This window comes from Ochotona princeps, chromosome 13 (assembly GCF_030435755.1).
Source record: "Ochotona princeps isolate mOchPri1 chromosome 13, mOchPri1.hap1, whole genome shotgun sequence".
NCBI lineage: Eukaryota > Metazoa > Chordata > Mammalia > Lagomorpha > Ochotonidae > Ochotona > Ochotona princeps.
Window position 1 is genome coordinate 16757749 of NC_080844.1, and position 20922 is coordinate 16778670.

General features: G+C 37.3%; 1 protein-coding gene across 1 annotated transcript in view; it reads right to left on the reverse strand.

Moving 5' to 3' along the window:
* LIPK (lipase family member K) overlaps window positions 1–18708 on the reverse strand; it is a 38741-nt gene extending 20033 nt beyond the window's left edge. Inside the window, exons 1-3 of the mRNA XM_004583568.2 lie at window positions 18594–18708; window positions 3651–3846; window positions 1255–1372 (exon numbers count right to left, since the gene is read on the reverse strand). Of these exons, the coding sequence (XP_004583625.2) occupies window positions 1255–1372; window positions 3651–3752 (220 nt within the window). The 5' untranslated portion in view covers window positions 3753–3846; window positions 18594–18708. The remainder of the gene's footprint in view (window positions 1–1254; window positions 1373–3650; window positions 3847–18593) is intronic.
* Window positions 18709–20922: the final 2214 nt, after the last annotated feature.

Sequence of the window (20922 nt, forward strand, 5' to 3'; positions counted from 1 at the left end):
ACTCTTCCATATTTTTTAAATGGGGTGACAAGAGAGAAACACTCCCCCAGATGCCCTCAATATGCCAATGGTGGGACAATCTGAAGTTGGGAGCTTGGAACTCATTCTCGTTCTCTCACATGGCTGGCAGGGATCCAAATACTTGAGCCATCCTTGCTACTTCCAAGCGTGCACATTAGTAGGAAGCTGAAATTAGAAGCAGAGGTTAGAATCAAACCCAGCCACTACGATATGGGATGCAGGCATCCGAAATGGCATCTTAATTGCTGTCCCAATACCTGTTGTGGAATCTTTCCTGTTCCACAGATGCAACTTGTATTGTAGGGAGCCAGGAAGGACTCTGATACACCTTGAGCAGGGTACTAAGAGGGTTATCTTTACTGGCTTGATTCTAAGTGGGTTAAATACAGTTAGAAGGTAATCTAATAGTTTAAGGTTCTATTTTTCAGACCCGGATTTGAGTACTGTTGAAGCTAAGAGGTGCTTTCAGATTAGAGAGTCAGGAGGTGAAAGTGGTAAGTCTTAGTGATTGGGTACGTACGGAAAGTGAGGCAGAAGATGGTCGCTCCCAGTTTTGTGGTTTTCGAAACTTGTTTCTGTATTTTGGAGAAGGACCAAGTAAACAATGCATATAAAGATGGTTTTCAGTTTCAAAGAATTATTCTAAATAAGTGAGGAGGTTGGAATGATATTGATAGAGACACAGGAGACAGTTGAGACCTGAGGTAACATAGCCAGAGACACAGAGGAGCAAGAGATCAACTATTCAAACCTGACACATAAGCGTGATGTGCAGAGGGATGATGCCTGAAGTGAAATGGCCCCTGTACTCAAAAACAAAGCCGAGATAGTGAAAACGAAGCTGGAGGTGGTTACAGAGGAACCCATACAGCTCCAGTTACCCAATTCCCAGCAACGGGAAGGTCATTGATGACTAACTGACATGTTTGCAAAAACTCCGTACACATTTCTTTATAGCCCAGGGGATATAAACTCCTAGGTAACGTCTCCTTAATGGTTTTCCCGGTAGGAGAGCTTTTCTTTCCTTCCTTCCTCTCCTTGCCCTTCTTTGTTCATGCTCCACATTCTTGGTGGTTATGGCACAGGGACCCAAATGACTAGAACTACAGATTCCTACAACAGTATTTTCCTCGTTTGACCTCTTTCAAAACAAAAGCTGCCATACTGTTACCAAAACATTTAGACATCTCTGTTTTCAGTATTTCTTCTTTCATAGCAAAGCAAAAGCCATACCTGGCTTCCGTTGACATTCTTTTCCATGAGGAATCCTGTAAATTCCAAGGATATAACCATCTTGTGTCACAACATCATACTTTTCATAAGGATAGCCCCAGTAAGAAATAATCTGACTCTAAAAAGTGGAAAGAGAAAAACATAGACTTTCATGATGTGACCTCTTTACTTTTACACATGTATTACAATGTATACTTCAAATTGCAAACTAATGTGAACCAATCTATGTGTCAGAATAGTATACGGTGTAAAAAATGATAATTTGGGGAGAATTTCCAGAAGGAGTTGCATGTAAAGGCATGGGCAAATGACGGTGAGATGACCCAGCATTCTTGTTTGTTCTGGGTAGTTGCTGGTTAGGCCTGTGGGACTGAGAATATTAATGCACTCCAATTCTCTCAAAATGCTTTAATATATGGTCAACTAATGAGAGAAGCTTCAGGAGGTTTCCAGTGCTCTAAGGCTAGTAACTAATAAGCTGTTATCAAACTTAGACCAGAAAAGAGAAGGGAGGAAGCACTGCCAGAAGGAGAAAAACAATAGGTCATCCTAAAAGTGACAACTTGTCTAAGCTGACTTCCCAGAGATGGAAACAAGGCAGTGGAAAACCTGACCTCAGTCTCATTTCTATCCATGTCTAGTTCAAAACTTCCATTTGTTGAAAAACACTGAACAAAAGGCCGAAGAAGCTTGGTGACCTAGAACTCACAGGCTGTCCATCTTGACAGAAAAAATATATAAAAGAGCAGAGAGTTAAAGGCACCAAGAGATGATTCCCAACCCACAGTTAAAGAAGGGAGAGGAATCTTGCACTCATTAATCATCTTGTTCCTATAGGTTTCAAATGTCTTGTATGACTAATCTTTGCAAGAAACCTTTGAGACAAAAGTGCATTTATTTTACATTTCAGAAAACTGACATTCAGGGAGATGAATAAGTAGTCCAAAATTATAGGAAAATTAAGGGCATGCTTAACGCTGAAATAAGTGTAGCCCCCAAACCTGTGCTCTTATCGCAAGACTGTGCATCAAGCTGTGTCGGACCACAATGCATGTATACATTATGTAGTTACTTGTTGCCCAGATCCTGGAGAAAGACTGTAGGGCCCTGCGATCCTGCCCTTCCTTTTTCTGTCTATGTGACTTGTGCGTTCCTCACCTTTCCTGTCTTCTTGTTACTATTAGGGATAATACTGTCACCTCTGCAGGCTTGTTGTGAGAATCCCATGCAAAATTTCACAAGAAGTGTCTGGCTCAAAGTAAACGCTTGGAGTTTTCATGATTATGCAAAGATGCAAAGCCAAGAAGCACTCAGACTAGAAAGGAAAGGAATGTGTGTGAATCTAAGAGGAAAAGGGAAAGTGGATTCAAGGAAACATGTTCATGGGCTAAGAGTTCATGACTGTGGGAGGAGGCAGAGTACATACTGAGAACTGTGGAGAAAGGAACAAGAAGACTCGCAGGTAACTGACAGTTTCATTCTGAAGTTCTAACACGAACTCTGATGTGGATGAGTGTATCAATAGTGTAGGAGCCTGAAGTAAAGCCCATAGTGAATGTTGTGTCATTTGGCTTCCGTTTATTTGATGCTTGCTAACTTACTTGTTTTGGAGAAGAACTATGCCATTCCCCTCATGTTATAAATTCCTGGATGTTAAGACACTTTTGAGTATAAGCAACAAAAAGCCACCATAGCTTAAGAATCCAAAAATGCACTTTTGTAACTTACATAATCAAAATATTGATCCACAATAACTCAGAAGAACCCAAGGACATTTTCTAGAGATTGAGAGAATTCAGTCATGAACCTGCTGCTCAGGACATCACCAATAGATGGTAGCTCGTTCTACCGGGAGATGGAATATAACTGTTCCAACTTTGGTTAAATTTGTCAACTCTGGGTCCAGCACCGTGGCCTAGCGACTAAAGTCCTCTCCTTGAACGTGCTGGGATCCCATATGGGCGCTGGTTCTAATCCCAGCAGCTCCACTTCCCATCCAACTCCCTGCTTGTGGCCTGGGAAAGCAGTTGAGGATGGCCCAAAGCCTTCGGACCCTGCACCTGCGTGGGAGACTTGGTGGAAATTCTTGGCTCCTGACTTTGGATCGCTGCAGAACCAGCCATTGTGATCACTTGGGGCGTGAATTATCAGATGGAAGATCTTCCTCTCTGTCTCTCTTCCTCTCTGTATAGCTGACTTGGCAATAAAAATAAATAAATCTTTAAAAAAAATTTTCTCAACTCTTGTATTAGTTAGCCATCCCAAAGAGCAGAGGAAGACACAAAGATTTACAAATTATGGGGCTAATTGAAAACTAGATAGAAACACAAATTTTGTCTAAAATTATGACAATTACTAAGCCCTTACTGTATTTTACTACTTATTGAGTGACTTACAATATTCATCTTAGCTTCAGGATTTGTGGTGCTGCTTTCCTTACTGCTGCCTACTGGTCCATGAAGAAGTATCCAGCATGCTGCGGCTAAAAGCTGCCACATTTGGGGATCTTCCTGAGAAGGGAAATTTTGACAAATCTGTAGTCAGAGATATTCTACTGAGTGAAATCTGGTGCAATATTTTCATAGCACCATTCTGAAAGAGAGGAAAAGATTTTCTTCTAAGCTGTACTTTAACCAATAATATACCAACTTATAACTATAAAAAGTATGAGATGGTGACTTTTTAGGAGGAAATGCAGAGAAGGAAGAAAGAAAAGAAGGAAGGAGGGATGAAGAAGAAGGAAAGAAAGGAAAGAAGGAAGACCAAGTCTTCAATAGAAAATTTTTTTTAAAGAAATAGAAAAGATTGAAAAAGATAATTCCTGGAAAAAGAAATATGATTGTTGTTAGTAAAAAAGCATCTAAAATCTCTAGTTATCACATAAATTGATTCTTTTTTTCTTATTGTAGAAATGAACACTGATACAATCCTTAAAATAAGAAGTTTGTTAACATATCCCACAAATTCAATACTAATATCTTCACCAAGTAATTTTATTTCCAGAAATCAATCTGAAACAAAAGTAATGTATATGTAAGCACCATGTATAAAACTATTCTTTATGATATATCTTTATATAGTGTAATTTCCCTAAATAAGGGATTTGTGAAATGAATCATGAGTGCAGAAGAATGGGATATCAGTCATCCATATTACATTTATGTATGAAGTATGAAAATTTTTATTATGTAATATTAAGTGAAACCAATACACAACAATATGCAATTAATTTGAACTCAGTGATGAGGCTATAAATAGAAAGAACCTAGGTAAGTTTTTATTTTTGCTTATGTTTGGATGATAAATAGTTACATGATCTTATTCTCTTTTTATAGTAGTTCACATATGGTCTAAATATCCTATATTTAGTATTACATTATGATAAAAAGGAAAATTTTTGAACATAAAATTTTAAATTATGAAAATTACAAGGGAAAATACCTAAGGTTAAAACCAAACAATCCAATAATTATGTGAAAAAATGCAGAAGAAGACATTTATGTAGAGAAATCTCCACTTACTACAGCCACCACAAAAAACAGCTGGTCAGGTATGTCAGAAAATACTGTCAGCTCTGTTCTGTAGGAAAAAAGAGAGTTTTTTTTCACATAGTGATTTCATTCTTCTGGTATGAAAAGTTCCATAAATTCTCTGGGAGTTTTTCTAAAGTCATAACCTCTATTGATTACATGTATTAATATATAATTATCATTAATTAACATATATAAAAGTAACAGTTAATATCTTAATTATATATTAAATATCTAGGTATATATTAATATAATATGACATGTCAATCATTTTGTATTCATATAGCTTACTTCTGGTACATAATTTTGACAGTGATAAAAATACCACCCCTGGGCTTGACGCGGTAGCATAGTGGCTAAAATCATTGGCTTGCATCCACTGGGATCTCATATGGGCACCGATTTTAATCCCAGCAGTCCTGCTTCCCATCTAGCTCCCTGTTTGTGAACTGGGAAAGTAGTGGAGGAAGACCTAAAGCCTTGGGACCCTATACCCACATGAGAGACCCAGTAGAGGGTCCTGGCTCCTGGCTTTAAATTGGCTCAGTTCTGGCCGTTGCAGCCACTTGGGGAGTGAGCTAGCAGTGGATGGAGGATCTTCCTTTTTGTCTCTCCTTCTCTCTGTATATCTAACTTTCCAGTAAAAGTAAATAAGATGTTAAAAAAAAATACCAACAGCAGCAACAATAATTGTTATGTATATTGTGATTATGCATTGAACATGGATTATGTTTCAAAAAACATGTCAGCCATGCATTTTCTCATTTTATTCTCAAAATAATTCCAAGGAACACAAGTGTCATCCAGGTATACTTAAAATAAGACTAGATCTTACAGATGCCAAGCAATATGTCTTGTCAAAAAGATAGTCAAGTTACTTGAGCACAAAGGAATTGTTTGTATACTTTTTTTCTCTTAACCACTCAGTCCTCTTTGAACAGATTTACTGGATCCCTCTGGCTGTCATGTGCCTGGTATATATATATATATATTCAAGAATATATCATAGACCATCATTAAAAGCAATGAGGACTTCTTTTTACAAAAAACATAATTGTTTATTTGAAAGAGAGGGAGGGAATTGGGGACAGAATTAGGGAGAGGTGACGGTGGGAGCAGGAGAGGGAAGGGGAATGGGAGGGAGGAGGAGAGGGAGAGAGAGAGAGAGGGAAACAGAAATTTCCCATTCAGTGGTTCATTACTCAAATGGGCTGGTTGGGGTCAGGCCAGAGCTGGAAATTGGAAATTTTATATAGCTCCAATACAAGCGGTCAGAACACAGCTGCTTTATTCATTACCACTACCTTCCAGAATCTACGTTACCAGAAAGGTGAAGTCAGGAGGCCGAACCAGGAATCAAGCCCACGTGGGATGAATTCCTGCCTCTGACAGTAAGCTGCAGTACATTTTTAACCTTGATTACATCCTTAATCTGTGATTCTATCTTATGAGGAGGTAGGGAAATTTTATAGACTTGACCTTTTGCCTCAATTAATTGAACTTAGATCCACTGGTTTCAGCCACTAATTGGTGAACCTGCAATCCTAGGTGAGAGAAAATCCAGTGCTTTTCTAAAATGGCCAATCCAGGTAGCCTGTGGCATTTATAATGGCTCTGGGGAGCAGGTAAAATTGCCAGTATGTATTCTGCTTGTAGAACTGGAGTCTAGCCCCTGGCACAGAGGTGCACTGGTTATTAAAGTCTGTCTTCTGCAGCATGGCAGAGAGTCCATCAGCTACTTTTGCTCCATTCCCTGACTGGTTCTAGATATGAAAGGGTGACACACCCTTACAAGACATGTCTTTATGTGTTCCATTTTGCCTGGAGTGACAGGCTCAATCCAAACAGGCTCTCTGGAGCTTGCTGTAATTAAGCATGTATTATCTGTTTTGTCCTATCTAAGCCTCATAATATTAACCATAATTGTTGAGTAGGTTTGCTTGAATCAGGTTCTTGTCTTTAATGACACTCTAAGAGTCCTTTTATTTTTATGTTTCTATGACAGCTGTCTGGAGACTACTGCCCTCTCATGGGTACTATATTGACATCTTTATGGTTCACACTAATGACTATAAAAATATTAGACCAAGAAAAGAGCAGACATTATAGTTGTTGGGAGAATCATAGTATTTGAAAATGAGTTCCATAGTCTCAAGTATCCATATTAAAGCAATATAGATTATATTTATTATATATTCATATAGAGAGAATATAATGATTTATGGCTGCTTTCATTGTGGCATAATGGGTGAGGCTGCTATACTTCCTAACTCTCTGCTAATAGCCTAGGAAAAGTAGTGGAAGATGGTCCAAACGATGTATTGATATATCACTCTAAACCAGCATTTCACTCTGCTATACTGCAACCCAGAGCCTCTGAAGCTATCTCTAAAAAGACCTTTGAGGTAAACATGCTGTACCAAATGTGTGTGTGTGTGTGTGTGTGTGTGTGTGTGTGTGTGTGTTGCATATAAGACTTGTTTGGAGAGTTACAGACCATATATATACATACGCTATATGCTAGTCTTAGAATCAAAATACTGTTGAACTTTGTTGAACATAGCTTCATTAGACCTTGGAATTTTATGGCTTGACTAGCATCAGCGATATATTATGCCCCAAATTTTGTATGTATAAAAAAACTCAGTGGGGGGAAATCTTGCCTTGATATTTCTTATCTACTTATTTTACCTCCTACCCCCCAAAATTCAATATAATGAAAGACAGTCTAAAAAGATGCCAGTAGTCTAAAATCAGAAATTTACCCTTTGTGGTCCGTGGTGGAGACAGCTGCCACTGTCTTATAGAATGTGTTTGTAAAAAAGACAGTATCAGAAATATGACCCTCCAGCTCCCTGCTTGTGGCCTGGGAAAGCAGTCGAGGACGGCCCAGGGCTTTGGGACCCTGCATCCATGTGGGAGACCTGGAGGAGCCTCCTGGCTCCTCGCTTTGGATTGGCCTAGCTCCAGCTGTTGTGGCTGCTTGTGGAATGAACCATTGGATGGAAGATCTTCCTCTCTGCCTCTCCTCCTCTTTGTATATCTGCCTTTTCAATAAATATAAATAAATCTCTTTTTAAAAAAAAGAAATATGACCCCTTGTTAGACTCCTCCTTGTTCAAAAATCTCCTTTCTTTATTGTTGGCTGTTTTTTTTTTCCCACATAGCTGCTGCAGCTATGGGGAAATATGAACCTTTTGAAAAGAGTTTTTTGCCTTATCACATTCTTTAATCTCTTACTGGATTTAAATAATTTACATCAATGCAAGTGAAAATATGCAGACAGCTCTCATATATAATGACTCTTTCACCAACAAGTACGCTCATGATGAACCTTTATTCATCTTTTTCGTTGTCTCATGATAGAAACTGTCAGGTTCAACAAGTAAATACTCAACTAGAGTGTATGTCACTGTGTGGGCAGCACTCTTAATTAAGCTACATCCTCATTCTCAACTTAAATCTGAAATGGAAGTGAAAATTGGACTGATTATGTAAGCATTTAGAGCCCCAAAAGAGTTCTAATGTGTTTTTGGTTGGAATGCATACATGCATGCGCGCACACACACACACACACAGGTTTTACATATGGCTCTGTGATTATTCTTGGTTTACCCAATGGTAAAATAAAATCAGGGTTCAATCCCTTAATGCTTCATGAAACTTTATGAGGAAAAATCCTAGCTGTGTTTTCAGAGGCTACGGCAGCCTGTAGACTGGGGCTCTCTGGTTTTCGGCGGGTGACCTCACTGAAGTCACACACTTGAGACACTTAATAATGTTGCCTATCACTGTTATCGTTACTACTGTAATTGTGTGACTTTTGACACTGACTTCAATTTTCCTCAAAGTTAATTTCACTATCCATATCATGGGAGGGGGAGGCATAATAATAGTTACCTGCAGGACTAGTTCAAGATGATAGAAGATCTGTGATATACCAGAAATAAATCAACTCTGCAAGACATACAGCAATGCTTGGCTCCGCTTAGTGGTAGCCATTGTCATGCACCTTTTATTGTAGAGGAATCCCTTCATAAACTTCATTTATAAACTTCTTAAAGTTGATATCCACATTTTGGGTTTTTTGCCTGACATTTATGGCTTATCTGTGTTCCCTTTTCATTTTGGGTATAGTACAATTACTTCAGTTGAGTGGGGAAAAATGATACCATTGTTTCTTATCATTTAAGCATTGTTGAGAATTTTCTTTTCTAACAATAATTTTCACTTTTGACTATATAGAGTAGCCCACTTAATTTATGACTTTTATGTCATCAATATGCTTAATCATTATAATGATTATTTTCACATGAGAAGAAATGTCAGGTTAGAGTTTAAACAAGAGCTATTTTACTCAGTATTCTTTTCATTGAAGCTTATTGCCTCTTGTAAAATTATTCTAAATATATTCATCGATGTTAGAAAATTACTCAAAGTGTTGATAGACCTTACAATGTTTGGGCATAATATAACTCTTTGAAAGATTAGAGTAGAAATTTCTCCTTAACAGAATTGAGTACAGCATTTAAAGTGGAATGGGGCTCCCAAGATAAGAAAGCATCCAGTGCATGTAGGTATCATGTCAATCAAATGAAAGAAATTCAGGCTAAATCTTGTGTGAACATACACATGAAATCTAAACATCATGCTTGACTTTTCACAGTTTTCTAAGATATAAAAATTTTTCTATAAAAATTTTATGTATCTGTGAAAGGAGCAAGTATGATATTAGTACAGGCTAAGTAACCATATTTTCTCTCTTAACATTGTCAGTGTGCTCTTCCGTTTTATCTTTTCTTTATTAATGAGCTCCGAAGGATAAAGATAAGAAATCTATGAAGAGAGAGTATGTGGGAAGAAGAAAGCAATTTCAGGATAGATAATCATTTGGACAAAAGTATGAAAGATTCAAATTTATAATGACTCATTGTTACCTATATAATGATAAACAAACCACAAGTGCAGAGTCTCCTCCCCATGAGGAAGGAAAAGACAGAAAGCAAGAAAAGTTGAAAAGGAAAAAAAAAAGAAAAGAAGGAAGGAAAGATGGAGTGAGAGAGGGTTAGAAGGTAAGAAAGGATCAGACATTAAAAAATACAAGTTTGGAAACCTGGATACCATTTCTTTCTTGGTTTAGTAGGCTATGTTTGGACCATTTCCCCATGTGTAGCTGTTGGTGAGCAATGCTCCTAGTGGATACAAAAGGCACTTAAGCCATCTTTCTTACTGAGAAATTAGCAGAAAGTTTATGGCATTTGTACACTCAGCTTATTTTTATTCAGCAAAGCAAATAATACATCAGTGTTTTCCCAACCATGCACAGATGTGGAATGAGAAGTTACTGGGGATGAGTAACTGCCGAAGACAGAGGGCACGTAATTTGGATCTTTATTTTCCTTTGTGTGATAAAACACAGGGCCCAAACTACTTGTCTCTAGCATTTACTTCATAAAGTTCTTTCTGGGAGCCAGAGAGCCAACATTAAATTATATTTAAATAATGAAGGGTTATAAAATTCAAGAATAAAAAGTAACCTGCATCTTCTTTACAGAAAGAACCGAGAGCAGGAAGTGAATGTCACTTGCTATGTCCCCAAGTTCACTGAAATGCAGTGGAAATCCAAACTCTTTGGTACCCCTTCAGTGAACATATCGGGCAGATAGACATTCTTAGATAAGATATTCTTAACAAAGTTGGTGTTTATAACCAAGACTTAATAGAAGCTTTCAGAGCTTGTCCCTGGGTTAACTATTTAAATTAGCTGGATTACAAAACAGACAAATTCCACAATCAAACCTGTTCCCTATCTCCTCCTGTCTACTCATGTGCTTCTGTGTGAGAACTTTTGCTGCTCTGGTTCCCAGCTCGACCGCTTGGTAGCCACATTCTTCTATCTCCATTCCATATCTTCCATCCACTGCTTTCTCTCTCTAAGCATACTCATTCCTTCAGGTATCTCTCAATAACTGCATGCTTTCATATATTCTTCAGATGGAAAATAAATACAAATCTATGTCTTAGTCATAATCCCACTTTACCTGACAGTTCAAGCGCATCCACTTTGGGTCCAGCACAATAGCCTAGTGGGTAAATCCTCAACTTAGATTCACTGGGATCCGATATGGATGCTGGTTCATGTCCTGGCTACTCCACCTTCCATTCAGCTGCCTGCTTGTGGCCTGGAAAAGCAATAGAAGATGGCCCAAAGCCTTGGACCCTGCATCTACTTGGGAGACCCGGAAGAAGCTTCTGGCTTGGGATGGGCTCGGTTCCAGCCGTTGCAGCCACTTAGGAAGTGAACCAATGGACGGAGGATATTTCTCTCTGTCTCTCCTTCTCTCTGTAAATTTAACTTTCCAAGAAAAATAAATAAACCTTTAAAAAAATCTACTTTGCTGTATTTTTTAAACTGTTACTATGGCATGCCTCTAAATGAAATCCTTGTTTTTGCTTTCCTCAATTCCTCTTTCATCATTTCAATTCTGGATTATTCTGTTCAATATTATTAAAACCGGAAACTTGATTCTGTTATATTCTCTGCTTTCTCTAAACTCTAACATCAATCTTACAAAATAGGGTCCTTCTTTCCAAGATTAGCAAACTGAAACCAACAGACATCAGAAAGTTTGTGCAATTAATCAACTGGGCTTTGTCTCAGAGATGCAAAGAAGGTACAATGCACACAAATCAATAAGTGTAATAAAAAGCATCAACAAAATGAAGAGCAAAAACCATGTTATCATCTCAACAGACACAAAGAAATCATCAGGTAGGATTCAAAATGCCTTCAAGATAATTCTCAACCAATTAAGCATAGACGCAACATACTTCAAAATAAGAAATGCTGTCTTCCTCTCTGTCTTTCCTCCTCTCTGTATATCTAACTTACCAATTTAAAAATGGCCTGGAGTGGTAACCTAGTAGCTAAAGTCTTCACCTTGCATGTTCTGGGATCCACATGGGCGCCAGTTCTAATCCTGGCAGGCTCCACTTCCCATCCAGCTCTCTGCTTATGCCCTGGGAGAGCAGTCGAGGACGGCCCAAAGCCTTGGGACCCTGCACCTGCATGGGATTTCCAGAAGAGGCTCTCGGCTTCTGGCTTCAGACTGGCACGCACAGTTCCGGCCGTTGAGGTCGCTTGGGGCATGAATCATTGGAGGGATGATTTTCCTCTCTATCTCTCCTCCTCTCTGTATATCTAACTTTCCAATTAAAATAATAATAATAATAATAACAACAACAACAACAAATGCTGTACACATGGCCCACACATCAGCAATATTATAATGAATGGGGAAAAGCTGAAAATATTTCCCTTAACATGTGGAAAAAGATGTCCATTTTCAGCAATCTTACTCAATATAGTATTGAAAGTCTTAGCAAGAGCAGTTAGAGAAGAAGAAAAAAGAGCATTCAAAATCAGAAATGAGAAAGTCAAAATATGTGTGGTTACAGATAATTTTAAGACAAAGAGTATTGTTATAGACAAAGAGAGATAGTTTATATCAATTCATCTGAAAGACAAGCCAGTCATTAAGAAAACAATCAATCCTAAATATGTTGGTGACTAATAATAGGACTTCAGACTATATGAGATCTCATGATCTCTTCCAGCTTTGATGGTGTTGGGCACGAGACAACAATATTCCCAGAAGAATGAGACTTGAACCCACTCAGTACTTTAAGATTAGAAGGCCTCCTTCTGATGCAACCTCGAAAACAATGCCTCACCCCGATCTGCTCTCCTAACTGCTTGCTGCCCCACTTTTCCAACTGTAACAAACTGTTGAACCAGAGTTTCTTTTTTTCCAAACAGTACAAACTAGAAAAGTCACTCTCGCCCTTTTTTTTCCCTGAAAACCTCCTTTCAGAAAGGTCACGCCACACATCTGCAAGGACAGAATGTTACATAGAAAGGGAAAGAAAAATAGCTTGAACAGATGGGCTTTGCTTGCTTTCTCTACCTCAGTCTATAGTATTACATTATACTTTTTTTCTCCAATCACATTTCTGCATAGATGGTCACTCATCAGTCTAAAAATACAAATATATATGTTTTCTTGGATCTTTAGGAATCCTCATTTCTGAAGGCTAAACTTGCTTTGCTTACTCTGTTTATTTTTTCTAATAGACTTGTTGGCCACATCTTTCATATTGAATGAGGAAATATATCCCATCATTCCAGCCCCTGGAGTTTCTGGTCTCCACCATGGGATAATTGGGACACCTGCAAATGAGATCCTGGAACAATTGCCAAAAAACAAAGCCAAGATAAATTTCTTTTTTTAACTAAAACCATCTCTTGTAGGTCTGTGCCTACATTTCATGGTAAATTTTGTGGGAGTGGGGGGTTTATTTCTTCCTTTCTTAATTTACTTTAATAGGAGAAAAGTATGTGAATGAACAAGTTGAAGAAGAGACTGTTGATTTTTTTTTTAATCAGGGATGTGGGGAGAACAGGAATTCTCTTCTTTTCTAATGCTTTGCATCCCAAATATGCTCTTTGTTTTCTTTGTCTCCATTTTTGTTGTTGATTATAACAAAAAGGAGAACTACAGGGCAAGAACACATATAGCTTTAGAAGCCCACTATTTGAGCCAACCTCAAAGACGGAGTTCATGCTTCTTATCAGACCACAAAATTGGTCTGTGTGGGCAACATTTGCCATGTAAAATTTGCTCAAGATCAAAACTGTATAATGTTTGTGTGCATCATCTTACTTTTATACCCTAAGAAGTTGTTTTTGTGAAGAAGTGAGAATTTTGACAGATCATATCTTGAACCCAGTCTGAAAAAGACTGGGAACTCAAAAGATAGATAAGTGTCATTCTCTTTGTGGGACCATCCTAAGCTCTCAGGATAATCTAAAGAAGTTCCATTTGCTATCTTAACTTTTGTTACCTGAGAAAGTTGAGTGCCAGAAAGGTCTGCCCAGTTGTCTGGGACTGGCAACACATCATATTTTTGTGGAAGACTGGAGACACCATCCACAAAACTCTCATCTTTAGCACTCATGGCGTCAAGGATCTTTACCTACTTCAATTTGTTTCTGGGTATAATTATCGGGGATCACGGGTGTTGCATCTTTTACCACCTCTGCAGAAGTGCCTTTTGATTTCATGTAAAGGTTTATTCTGGGTCTGGAGAATTATCTCCTGATTTTTTTTTTCATGAAGAGGCTTATTGGACTGGCTTACACTAGGACAAATACATGATAGAAAATCCTAATTGTTAATGTCCAAACAGCCAGTTCTTTGATTTGGAAAGACATGTAGTTGGAAGAAAATTGAGAACTCTTACTCTAATTGTCCTGTTTGTAATTATGGAAAAATAAAACTAAAAGAGGGAAAGTTTATAAGGAGCTCTGTAGTCAATAAACAGCTTAATTAGAATAGCAGATTACTGGAAGCAGTCCAGGCACACACAGAGAGAATGGATACACAACTTTGTTATATGTATGCAGCAAAATGATACTCAGTGACATATTTGACAGTGTGGGAAAAAATATCACAATTACGATGAGAGAAAAAAAACTTAGTACAAAATAATCCATTCCCAAGAATTCCACTTCTGTGAAGATTAACAACAGAGGAACTGAGTCTACAGGAATAGAAATAATATGAGTGGTTATTTGATGGAGAATCCTAATGTAAAATTATAGAAGCAACTCCTAATGTGATAGCGGTACTTGATATCTTCATTGAAATTGTCAAGATTCATCTGATCGTATGATTAAGAGTGGGGCATTTTGCCGAGGTGTTTATAACTTAATTAAGAACAGGAAAGCCATGTTGCAAAACAAGTGTTTTCTGGGATTACTAGGGCATAGATTAGCACAACTTATTTGAAGCCATATTACTTGCTATATTTACTAGAAGTTCTAAATAACATTCATATCTTATGCCCCAGAAACTGAACTTCGTAAATTTATACTAAGAAAATTAATTCCCATTTTGAAGATAGAGAAGAGCGGAGCTTTTTTTGTATAAGATTGCTTATGTTTTTATCATTCATAAAAAATTAAAATGAAAAACATTTCAAGGACAATTCAGTAAACTATAATCTTACAGATAAAACCATTGACTTGATAAAGGCCACATAATTACCTTAGAACGTATTCCTAATATTACCTGAAGTGGAAGCAGTGGCTTCTGGAAGGAGGAACTAGACACAGGGTACTCCTCACATTAGAGAAATCAATGGCTTACAAAATGTAAATAGTTTGAAAGAGTGGGATTCTGGTGCTTTGACTGTCACTGTACACTATTTCAGTACAATTTCTGAAAATTTCTGGCTTCACGAAGGTTCTTGTTTTTTAACTCTGCAAAGAAAAGAATCTAACTCCTTTTCTGGTGAATTGTAGTAGGTTACCAAAAAAACAAAACAAAACAACAACAACAAAACAGGACTGTCTAACAAAGCAGCAGTTGACAATATTGATATCCTCTTCCAAGGCAATACACCTCTTCAAATCAGATAGTTTTAAATTCTTTGCTTGAAAATACTTGCGTTGTTAGCAGTTAAATCACAAAAGTAGCTGGTGTTGAAGCACCATTATGTGATTTGTGACAAAGGGAATTTAGAGATTATTCAAAGAATTGAATGACATTAGGTAACCATGATTTCTTAGCACATATAGTCATTGTTAAAATGGCAAAAAATTGATGACATTTTTAGTTGTATTATGCTAATAATAATCATCATCAATGGATGTATGAATTGATAGGAAGAGATCTATTCATATCATAAGGAATTATCACTAATGAAATTTTACTTTAATAGCATAGTTGTATTCATTAAATGTTCAATAAGTTTATCATTCTTTGAGTAATTATATGTTAATTAACATGAAAATTAGGACCCGGCGCGATAGCATAGCAGTTAAGGTCCTCGCCTTGAACGCACCTGGAATCCCATATGGGCTCTGGTTCTAATCCTGGCAGCTCCACTTCCCATCCAGCTCCCTGCTTGTGGCCTGGGAAAGCAGTGGAGAACGGCCCAAAGCTTTGGGACCCTGCACCCGCGTGGGAGACCCGGAAAGAAATTCCTGGCTCCTGGCTTCGGATTGGTTCAGCTCCAGTTGTTGCGGCCGCTTGGGGAGTGAATCATTGGACAGAATATCTTTCTCTCTGTCTCTCCTCCTCTCTGTACATCTGCCTTTCCAATAATAAACAAATAAAGAAATCTTTAAAAAATGAAAATTAATTTAAAAATTAAAATGCAACCTATGGTAACAGGAAATGAAAACAGTAATTTTAATGCATGTGTACTTTTTGTAGCAAAGAAGAATTTGTTCATCAATAAAGCAATAGCAAACAAAAGGATATACTATTTAGGATATATATCTATGAAACTAGATAAAGCATCAGAGATCATCCAGACCTGCTGAGGTCCTGGCCACACCTTCAGGTGGGCGGCACCAGCACTGCCCACCCATTTCCTAACCAATTAAGAGACCACCAATGGGGAACATCTTATGTAGGTTCCCCACCCAACAAGGAGGGGTCAGGAAAGGCTTAAAATCTCAAGACCCTTCCTCAAACCTTTGGTGTCTCTCTCTCCCTCCCCTTTCGAGAGGCACCCCACCTCCCGGCTCTTCGGAGGTGCCTTCCCCTTCCTCTCCCTTCCCTGCTCACCTGGTCCCTTTGCAAATAAACTATACTGTCTGCAACAGATTCCCGGCTTTTTATTTCTATAGTAAGCTGAGGAAAAACCCACCAGACTTTTCTGGTAACACATCCATAGAAAAAAGTGAAATAAGAATATGATATCATGGTTAAAAATAATAAAAGGTATAAAACTTAAATATATTCAATGGGATATTTTCCCAGTGGATAATATTAGATGTCAAGTGACTATTTTATTGCATTTAATGCTAATCATAACAATTTTATTTTACATTGCTAATATTTACAAAGTGCCATAAAGTAAGTCTTTAGGAACTCTTTAAAATTATAACAAAAATTTCTATGTCAACTTTAAAATTTGCCAGTACTTACAGAATTATTGAAAATTTGAACAATAAAATGAAAAATAATTTTTATTCAGCAGATATATGAGTTAAAATTTGCTTTATAAATTTCTAAAAAAAGATCTCTGTTCATAAAAAATGCTGCAAGTATTACTCCAAATTAAATGAAGGGATTTGCTAGGTAGTTTGTTTACAAATTAGGATGTTTTGGCACCTGACACACTTTGCTTTTTGCACAGCATGTTCAATTAAAACATGATTTGGGCCTTAGAAAAATGTCGATTTTTGTCTTGTCCCTACCTTGGCTTCTTTTACAAAGCCCTGATACTTTTCACCTTTTACAAACAGAGACTCACGTCACACAACCATAAGTAGTAATGCAGATCAGAACTAGATATAAGTTGCTTTTGTTTTTCTTCATTCTGAGTGAAACACTCTATGGATTAGAAAAAATGAGAAGAGTGAGATTAGCAAGTGAATGAAAGCAACTTCTTATTTAGTAGCAGCCCCAGGAGTAAATATCTTTGCATTAGAGGAAGAAAAACTGGACAAATTAGATAGGATCTTAAAATAGATTAAGAGGACAGTGGTTCTATGCTGCAAATCTAGAGTAGAGGCAGAAAAACAAACTTCTTAAGGTTAATTGGAAATAAGATGTGCGAGGGAGAAAAGAAAAATGAATAGCAAACATCTAAAGGGTACTATAGTTCACATCTTTACCATAACATGAAGGACAAAGCACTTGTTCTGTTTGGCTAAAATGTTCTCCAAATTATTATTATTTCAAATGTTTAAATAATAGAAAACAAACCAGAAACTAAAAATATTTTCCCCCTCCATTTCATGATAAAGCCTAAATATTATAATTTTTTTTTACATTATTAGTGAAGGGAAATAGAAATAAGTTGTATTGGAATGAAATAACGCAAGTCCTATATTGCAATCTTGAAATGTTGTTCCATATATTTCCAGCCTGAAGCGTTAAGCATTGCTAAAACTATTAGTCTTTTTTTAAACATAAAGAAAGTCTGGAGAAAGTTGCTTCTTTGTACAAGTAGAAAACAAGGAATTGTTTTATAAAAACAAACAACAACAACAACAACTACTTGATATATGAAATTAATGAGGAAATCTTCTCTTTGTCTATGGGAATTTTACTCCATAAATTTAGCTCATCCCTATTTCCTACCTTTAGATACAGGACTGCAATTTAGAGACATAGAGGAGCATGTTACTGACAAAATCATCCTCATCCACGTGAAACATTTTTTTCGTTCCTCACTCACTTGATCTTTTCATTATAGATAATTGTGTGTCTCTCAGAAAATATCAGAAAGATGCTCACTCATAATTTCCAAAAACAGAGGTCACCAGCTCACCAGTCATTTAATTCACACTACCCTACAGACTTTTCTGGTACTAAGAAAGAATATTGTGCTCTAGGCTGTTGGAATAAGACAATAACAAGCTTTCTTAAAAAGCTAATAAATTTAAAAAACATGAATCTGAACTTATTTCTCAAACTCCTACAGGTACAACTGAAAACAAAGGTCCATAAAAACATCTATTGCTAGATCCTCCTAGGCTAGAATTGTGACACCTGCTCTCATAGAGGTTCAGATACTCAGTCGGTTTTCTAAATGCTACAGTTTTCCAAAAGGGAAGACCCACCCTAACATACCTAGAAAACTCTAATATAACTTTACCACTTGGGGTAGTCACATTGTACTCCTGCTAGCTCTCGCTTCATGTGGTAGAGTAAAAACGCAATACCCCTCCCCAGTATTCACCAAAGATTTCCCATGCCTCACTGACATTAGAACAGTAGCTATTACCGGATCTCTTAAGTTTCTCAGAGATTGTCTTCAAGACCTTGTAGCTTCAGCTTGAGTCCAAGCTCTTCCAGAGACAGCTGTCAGTGGAACATGCTCTGTTTTAAACAGCTCAGAAGATGTCGCAATCAAGAGTTTCCCAACTGGAGGCCAATTAATCATGGCTTCAAATATGGCAAGTGCCGTGGGGGCAGTCTTGTTAGGCGAGTTCTCACCCAATGACGGGAAAGACAGTGTTAATGGAACCTATAGTCCTGCTCCTGCCAAGTCAGCCCTTGAGTTCTGTGCCTCGAGGTCAGAGAGAATGGAAGCTTTTCAGCAGAATATAGACGCTCCCTCCAGAAAATACAAATGTGAACCCAGTCATGTAAGTTAAAAAAAAAGTTTCTAGGCCCCCACTCAATTCCAGCTATCACTTTCCCAGGTACTGTTTTGACCTTTCTTTGTTTCTTCTATCTTGTTTTGTAAACTGAGTTTTAAAACATCAGGAAATGTAGGAAATATTGTATTCAGTCACACCTTTTCTACACAAACTGTCTCCTACAAATCCACCAGATAACTAAAGATGACGATCCAGGCTCTTTATAGTTCTCCAATCTCTCTCTCTGTCTCCCACACACAGTCAACTTCTACATCTGCAATCAGTGCAGGTTTGATATTAGAAAAATCATGAGGAATCTTGGAACTGAATACATTTCTATCTGTAATAAAGAATCCTAATGAAAAATAACAAAGTTGTAGATCTAATTTGACAGATTGAAGCCAGACTTTTAAAGTGATTCTTAAGTTTCAGTTTTCCACGTATACAAGTCCTCTGAAGGAGAATATCCCTGAATGAACTGTTGAACTTGCGACATTGGTTTAGATGATCTGTACACACTCAGATCATAGAAGAGAAATGACTGCAAACTCACTTCTGTGAAAACTTGCTGCGAGACAGCTAGAACTTAGTGGTATGAGGTTGATTTAAGCATTTTTTTTTTAAATTTACTTATTTTTATTTGAAAGATTTACAGAGGGAAGCAGAGAGATCTGCCATCCGCTGGGTCAGTCAGCTATCTGATGAACCATCTGACACCGGGAGCAGAAGCTTCTTCCGAGTTTCCCATGTGGGTGAAAGATGGGTGGGAAGTGGAGCAGCTGGGACTTGAACACCTGTCCATATGGGATGCCTGTACTTGTGAGCGAAGGGAGCCATGGCAATGGCCCCCTAACTTAAACTTCTTTAAGTATCTTTAAGTTGTAGGTATTTAAAGACTAAGCCAGCAGAAGGATCTCTCTCTATTTCTCTCTTCCTCTCTCCCCACCTTGTCACTCTGCCTTTAAAAAAAATAAAGTTTTAGATAAAATAAACAGGGAAAAAGCAATGTGCAAGAAAATCGGAAAATTCTGTGTAGAGAAAATTTAAACACAAAGTAAAATAATGCTGTAAGACACAGTGTGATCACAAAGTGTATAATTAGAACAATACTTTTATAAAAGGATAATTTAGCAGTGCACTCATAGGAAACCCTAAATGCTGTGCTCTTATATTATTGATGCACATTAGTTTTACAGAGATTTCTGGATGAAATGAAAAACTTCATTGTGGAATGTAAATGATCAACCTAAACTCCAGAAGTGATAGAACACCTGAGCTGATCTTAGAAGGAATGTGGAGGGCAATAAAAGATTTCTTCATGAGGAAAGCATCAGACCTGAAGAACTTATAAATTTAGAATTTTATCAGACTATCAGGGAAGAGAATTCCTTTGCTACACAAATGCAGAGCATAAAACAAATGACATTTTCCTAATGCTTCTGATAAGAATGATATTAAAAGTTTTTTTCAAATGCGAAAGATAGTTACAAGCCCGCCTTACATGTAAATATTTATACATTAATATTTACATATTAATACTACATAAAGCATTAGAAAGCAGGGTGCATTCTGCCTATGCAAAGGTAGAATGATGCAGCAGGCTTTTAGAATAAAAACGTACTTTAAAACTGTGACTTAATATAATAAAGTCTTGACTAAGATTTGTTCAAAAAGAATGGATTACTTCCCATCTGGTATTATAAAGATTAGTTAAACATTTGGAACTGATTAAGCTATACCATATTTTAAATATTTAAAGAAATTCCCAGAGACTTAAACATTCAAATATCAAGTGAATCAACATAAAAATTTTTTAAAGTGGGTAAATTAAAAAAAATTTAAAAACATATCAATGAGCAGACCCTGTGTGATAGCCTAGCAGCTAAAGTCCTTACCTTGCATGCCCCGGGATCCCACATGGGTGCAGGTTCTAATCCCGGCAGGCCTGCTTCCCATCCAGTTTCCTGCTTG